The sequence below is a fragment of the Ictalurus punctatus genome, chromosome 5 (genome assembly GCF_001660625.3).
Source record: "Ictalurus punctatus breed USDA103 chromosome 5, Coco_2.0, whole genome shotgun sequence".
Taxonomy (NCBI): domain Eukaryota; kingdom Metazoa; phylum Chordata; class Actinopteri; order Siluriformes; family Ictaluridae; genus Ictalurus; species Ictalurus punctatus.
The window spans coordinates 23632012-23639191 of NC_030420.2; the positions used below are offsets into that span (position 1 = coordinate 23632012).

A 7180-nucleotide genomic window follows, 5' to 3' on the forward strand; every position below is an offset into this window, starting at 1 on the left:
AATCTTCATCTGATTCAGTACACATTCAAAACAAAACAACTGCAAGGTATTTCAGTGATACACACATGACACACCATATTATAATAAAAACATGATATTGAACTTTACTGGATAAATAAGCATGCTTATTAGTTATTATCGTGGTAAGCCATGTAAGATACAGCACACATAGCTTATACTAAATCCTCACCAGCTTCAAGATGGATATTAATTATATTGAAATAAATAATCACACCAAAACACGTTTAAAACGACCGTTTTATTTCTTCATATAATTTATTGATACAGCCATTAGTGACGTTCAAGTAGGCTTAATCCAATTTAATATATGGCATTTTGACTTAATATGTTCCAATGTTGGGACTCAGATCAGTCAAATAAGACAAGCTGGAATACACTCAGTCTAAACACAGGTTAAGGATGCTATTTTTGGAAATCGTGTATCGACTGTCTTTGGTTTCTTTAGAGAAAATACACATTCGTTCACAGTTACAGTTTTACAAATATTTTTAAAAAAATGCAGTATTTATCTACAAGCAAAAGTGCAATTTATTTCACAAACGGAAGCAAATAAAATCAAAATAAAAAAGGACGAGACATCAAAGCGCCGGCAAAGGAGCAATGCTTCTGGCCTTCAGAGACCTATAGTGCAATTATTTCAGTAAAACAGTGGAGAAAAATATTTCGAAGCGGGACTGAGTTCCGATCTTTCATACATACTGATACTTTCGGTCATTATACAGTGAAAAGCCAGTTCCTGTGGGTTTGAGTTATTGGAACAAAATTAACAACAGGGTTGAAAATGAATACAATTGTCTGGTTATTTGAAGGATATGGGAGAGCCATTATTAGCCATATAATAATAATAACAATAATAATAATAATGGCTATTATTATTATTATTATTATTATTATTATTATTATTATTATTATTATTATTATACACTCTGTACACTCTCAGAAATAAAGGTACTGATCTGTCATTTTTTTCTGTGTTGGTTTTTTTTTTTGGTGTAGTGGTACCATCAAAGGGACATGTTTTGCACCTTCAGTATGTATGTGTTACCTGCAAACCATAAATATTTTACCTGGAAACGTGCATAGTATTAAAACCTTACTCTAAAAACTAATTACGGTCCATTTTTATTTACTTTAAACCATTTTAAAGATACAGCGAATTCAAGGTCAAAAGACAGATATTAGCAAAATGCACCCTTAATGCTACCACTCAGGCGACAACAAAAGGTTCAGTACTATTTTATTGTAAAAGCTAAATAAATTACATTGAACCTTCTGGGGTAAAATATACATAGTAAAGGTAGAAAACATGTACCTTCGATGGTACCAACCACCTACAAGGAAAAGAGCAGTTTGGTAACTTTGTTTCTGAGGAGTGCAAGTGTAGTCTAATAGATATATGTGACACCTTCACAAAAAAAAATAAAAATAAAACAACCCCCCCCCCCCCCCCCAAACAAACAAATACATTTGAATAGTCTATCTCTAAAAATCATACCAATTGAAACACTGTGATGAATGATTATCATATGTAACAGGACACTAAGAGAAAGCAGCCTAGGCCTGTAAAACGTTTGGCCTTGTGTACGCCACAAAATGGCATTCGTTCAAGCTCTTTCCTCCCAGCTTCATTGGCCAGATTTCACAATATATAAAAAGAGGTAGTTAGCTGAATATTTATCAAATACTACCAAAACGATAATTCAGCATGTATTTCTACACCTACCTCTGTCACAGCACAAAGCGGGCGATCCTCTACCTACTCTGATTGTGAAGGCACATGGCGGTAGTTCTCCAGCCAGCGTGCCGTATCGTCTCTGTGATGTTGTGATGCCAGCTGCAGGGGCGTGAGACCCGCATGGTTGGGCTGAAACGGGTGTGCGGTGCGGGGCGCCAGGAGCTCCACTGCGGGCTGATGTCCCTCGCGCGCCGCCAGATGCAGCGGCAGATTACCAGCGTCGTCTTGGAGACTGACGTCTGCTCCGTAACTCAGCAGCACCTGAAGCGTGTCCGCGTGGCCGTCGCGCGCCGCGTCGTGCGTCACCGTCAGTCCGCCGCTCGGGTCGGGCACGTTTGGATCAGCGCCCGCGCGTAGCAGCGCTTCCGCTACAAAAGGACAGCCGAGTTTCACCACCTTTAATACAAGCACAGATATTACAGCACAACCATGCTTAAGACTTAAAGCAATATAAACGAAATTATATGTGATGCCTCTTCCTATACATACATATATATACATACATATATATACATACATACATACATATATATATATATATATATATATATATATATATATATATATATATATATATATGTGTGTGTGTGTGTGTGTGTGTGTGTGTGTGTGTGTGTGTGTGATGCAACCTCCTATATTCACATTGTCAGAAAAAAAATAAAAATAAAGTGTACTTTCCTTGTCACTAGGGCAGTAAAAATATTTAAAGTACATTTGAGACCACTGTTGTACGTTTAATTAGCGTGTAGAGTAATAATTTAACAGTACACCTCATGCACATTTACACACTAATAGTGCAAAAAAATTATTACCACCAGAGTAAGTGTTCCACCCAAAGGAAGTACCATTTTTTTATGAGAATGAAACAAATCCTTGCTGGGTTTGTGTGCAGCATTTCTGTATTAAACATAGGCCTATTATTGACCTTAGTAACTTTTTGCACGTGCTTTTATTTGCAAAAGAAAGATGCTGGTTAAATGCTGTTTTTACGTAGGCCTACCAAAACGAATATGTATTTATACGTTTATTTTACGTTTATTAATCATGCATATAAGTTTAAAGGCCTAGCTATATGTGACCATGTGACATGTAAGTTGCACCGATTTCACCAGGAAATAAGTAGGTCTGCTTTTAAAGCCTAGTCTTAAAATTTTATGGTCCTAACTTAAAAACATAATTAGGTCACTTCTTACAAACACAATATGTAGGCCTTTCTGGATATACTGGTAGGCCTATCAAAATGTAAAATGTTAACCTTATTAAATCTTACACAGATCCTGGGGATTTTCCGGTAAAGCCATTTTCAAATCATCAAAGGCTTTTCTAACTTTGCTTAATAAAACACGCTTATACAGTAGACTGCAATAATTAAAAGCCCCACTCTAGTTATTATTCATTGGGCTATTTTTAAAGGCTAAACAAAAATTCTGATTTTGTTTTTCCTGAGTGTTCCTCAGTTTGAAAAAACAAAACAAAAATAAACACAGATATGCTTGAGAATTTTGCAAAAAAAAACAAACAAACCCCAATAACAACCAAACAATATAACCTGACCAATAACTAATGAATTTATAATCTAAAGTAGATTATTAGCCTACATCACATGCTGTTAGCAATGTTAGCTTAGCCTACATAAACTGCATATTCGACATGCGGGCTTCCCCTAAATACATGTGCCTACGCATCTAGTAATTTTGAAGCTGAAACAAAACGTTTGTGGAAATATAGTATATAAATATGAGTAAGCAGCAACTGTATTTCATATTGACCAGCGTTTATGAACAAAATATAGGGGGGTCGGGCACGTGCGACCTTTCTTTCATTTTATACTAATAATACATGAAAATGAATATCCTATATTAACTTTTACCATTTATATATATATATATATATATATATATATATATATATATATATATATATATATATATATTCTGAGTAGGCAATTATAATATCAAGGACTGTGGTGGAGCTCTTATTGGGAGATTCTTCTACATCATTTTAATGTAGGCCGCAAGCAAACTAAGCAAAAAAAAAACCCCCAACAAAACAACAACAATTAATTATATCAAAACCACTGACATAATCATATTTTCTATTCATACGTGGTAGTTTTTACAGGTGGAAAACACTATTGTTAATGTTTGAGGATATTTCTGAAACATACGGCCTTGATAACAATTCTGCAGTTTAGCACTATGGTCTAAAATCAGCAGAAATGCAAAGTACAATATTTTCACTTGAAAATATACATTACATTAGCCTGCATGTTAATATTTAATAATGTTTTTCAGCGTTTAGAACTGAAACAAAACGTGACAAGTAAAAATCTGATCATAACAAAAGCCATAGCCAAATAATTCCGCAGGCTACTGAGTGCAGGTCGATATCTGTGATTAATATTCAGTTTTAATATTAATATTCAGATGATTATTTAATCAGTTAAGTAGCAAGAGCTTCGAGTGAATTCAGCCTGGTGCTTAAATAAAAGTTAACAGGATACTAAACACTTGACAGCCTGGATCAAATAAAAAGGGGAAAGAAAAGTAAGATGAAAGCATTAAAAAAAAACAAAAACAAACAAACAACAACCCCTAAATGTAAATAGTTTGTGATCGTCTCCAACCTGCAGTGGTGTCCTGCCGAATTTGTTCTTCGCATTCACGTTAATGTTGCTCTCCAGTATCTTCTCAGTTTCTCTCAAGTCTCCTCTCACAGCAGCAGTGGACAACCTGTTTACATCTGGGGCTTCGGCCATGATCTTCACAAGATGTTGAGCGAGTGAAGGGGGGAAAAATAAATAAAAACAACCCAGATCTATAACAGATTCTGTTAAAACCCTGTGATGTTGCTTTTGAAGACCAATTCTGGTTGTAGCGCAAATCAGCACGGATCTGTAGTAAATAGTCTCTTCTTCCAGCCCCCCTCCAAAAAAATGGTGCTACGCCAAGGTCCGCCCACCTCAGCTTTAATATCGTCCCACTGTAGCGATCGCTCTCAGCGCGGAAAAACAGGGATATCACGCCATCTCTAACCGAGGAGGAGGTTTTAGTCACCACCGGCCGAAAACGTGCTGTACAATCACACACGAGCCAACTTCAGCATGACGATTTGTCTTGCCTCCCTCCTAGTGTCTGAATCGCAGGGTGCGCGCACACACACACACACACACACACACACACGCAGCAGCAGCTTGGCTCGTGTTAGGACAAGCGTGCTGGTCTTGCATCCGCTTGATGATCTCTGAAAGAACAAAAAAACCCCTACTGGAAACCCTTTTTGCAAACAAATCGCCCCAGATGAAGACGCAGTAACGCAGAAGATTAAGTATTGGCGTCCCTCGGGCAGCGCTGCGAGATCTAACGCTTATCTCCGGGCCACAAATACACTTCAGATAGTCCTGATATGCAGGTGCACGCTGTTAAAAACAACAACAACAACCCTCTGCGATCCAGTCGCTGTCATCTAGAGTTCACAGGAGCCTCTCTATGCCTCCAGTCTCACGTCTGAAAGAACAAATGAGGCAACGAGCGCCGCCGACCAATGAGTTTCAGCAAGGACGAGCCGTGAGCTGTGAGAGCAGCTTCCCGCCCATTTCAAACTGAGCCGCAGTCGGTTGAGTGTGTCGTTAAGCGGCGATGCACTCGATTGAGTTTACACTTGCGCAACGAGATTTTGCTGATAGCGTCGAGCAGGTAAACTGTCTCCAGACAACAAACTATACAGATGACGTGAAACCTGTCCTGCGTCACTGCAGAACGGACTCATGCTGTAACGCAATGCTCGCTGGGTCACAGTGCTCTCACTACGGTACACAACCCGGAGAATAGCGCAGTGCTGTCCCGTGCCGAGGCATCTGAAATCTCACATCGCCGCGGCCACCTGAACGAGATGAAGCATCATATCACCTACACTGGCGTGGCGTCCTTACAGGTTCTTCATGTGGCTAATTCGACAAGCTGCTTTTTACGCATTTGACGTTGAGAGAGAGAGAGAGAGAGTCGGCTCCTGTTGTTTGACATCACTCATTTTTTGAAATAAAGGACTGAAAACTTCCGCCCACTTTGACTAACAGACACAGGGAGAGGAGGCGGGACTCAGCGCTGTACTAACGTCAAGGAGACGTTGAGATGCACTTCACTGTTGCCTTTCAAAGTCTCAGGAAGATAAAGTGTCAAACACGAATTCACACGAAGCTCATTTCCACCCGAAAAACAGCAAATCCTTCATCCATTGTGGTTTGAGCAAAATGTCGATTTGCTTTTAAAATAGCGGTGTGTTGTTTTTTTTTAAATTATTTTTTTAAACAAACTGTTACATTTACATAGTAGCCTAGTGGTAGTACAGAATACTGTACTACACCAGAGTAAAACTACTGTAGTATATTTAGATATATAATAAGCAGAGTACCATATTAGCCCGTATTAAAGCTACTGTAGTATATATAATAATCAGAGTACTGTATTACACCACAGTAAAACTACTGTAGTATATTTAGATATATAATAAGCAGAGTACCATATTACCCCGTATTAAAGCTACTGTAGTATATATAATAATCAGAGTACTGTATTACACCAGAGTAAAACTACTGTAGTATATTTAGATATATAATAAGCAGAGTACCATATTACCCCGTATTAAAGCTACTGTAGTATATATAATAATCAGAGTACTGTATTACACCAGAGTAAAACTACTGTAGTATATTTAGATATATAATAAGCAGAGTACCATATTACCCTGTATTAAAGCTACTGTAGTATATATAATAAGCAGAGTACTGTATTACGCCAGAGTAAAACTACTGTAGTATATTTAGATATATAATAAGTAGAATACTGTACTACACCAGAGTAAAACTACTGTAGTATATTTAGATATATAATAAGTAGAATACTGTATTACACCAGAGTAAAACTACTGTAGTATATTTAGATATATAATAAGTAGAATACTGTATTACACCAGAGTAAAACTACTGTAGTATATTTAGATATATAATAAGCAGAGTACCATATTACCCCATATTAAAGCTACTGTAGTATGTATAATAAGCAGAGTACTGTATTATACCAGAGTAAAACTACTGTAGTATGTTTAGATATATAATAAGTAGAATACTGTATTACACCAGATTAAAACTACTGTGGTATATTTAGATATATAATACGCAGAGTACTGTATTATACCAGAGTAAAACTACTGTAGTATATTTAAATATATAATAAGCAGAGAACTGTACTACACCAGAGTAAAACTACTGTAGTGTATATATATATATATATATATATATATATATATATATATATATATATATATATATATATATATATACACACACACACTACAGTAGTTTTACTCTGCTGTAGTACAGTTCTCTGCTTATTATATATTGAAATATACTACAGTAGTTTTACTCTG

The 7180-nt window shown here is 36.8% G+C and overlaps 1 protein-coding gene across 1 annotated transcript; it reads right to left on the minus strand.

Moving 5' to 3' along the window:
• Nucleotides 1-240: 240 nt before the first annotated feature.
• Nucleotides 241-6048, minus strand: cdkn2c (cyclin-dependent kinase inhibitor 2C (p18, inhibits CDK4)). The gene is made up of 2 exons (XM_017467052.3): nt 4383-6048; nt 241-2152 (listed from the first exon to the last, which is right to left on the minus strand). Exons 1-2 carry the CDS (start codon nt 4512-4514, stop codon nt 1778-1780), a joined length of 507 nt encoding a protein of 168 aa, XP_017322541.1. The 5' UTR covers nt 4515-6048; the 3' UTR covers nt 241-1777.
• Nucleotides 6049-7180: the final 1132 nt, after the last annotated feature.

Bases quoted from the DNA above. Each gene is read 5' to 3' on its own strand.
- cdkn2c (XM_017467052.3), bottom strand. From the start codon at position 4,514: ATGGCCGAAGCCCCAGATGTAAACAGGTTGTCCACTGCTGCTGTGAGA. The intron at 2,153-4,382 runs GTTGGAGACGAT...CTTGTATTAAAG, and splicing joins TCGGCAGGACACCACTGCAG to GTGGTGAAACTCGGCTGTCC.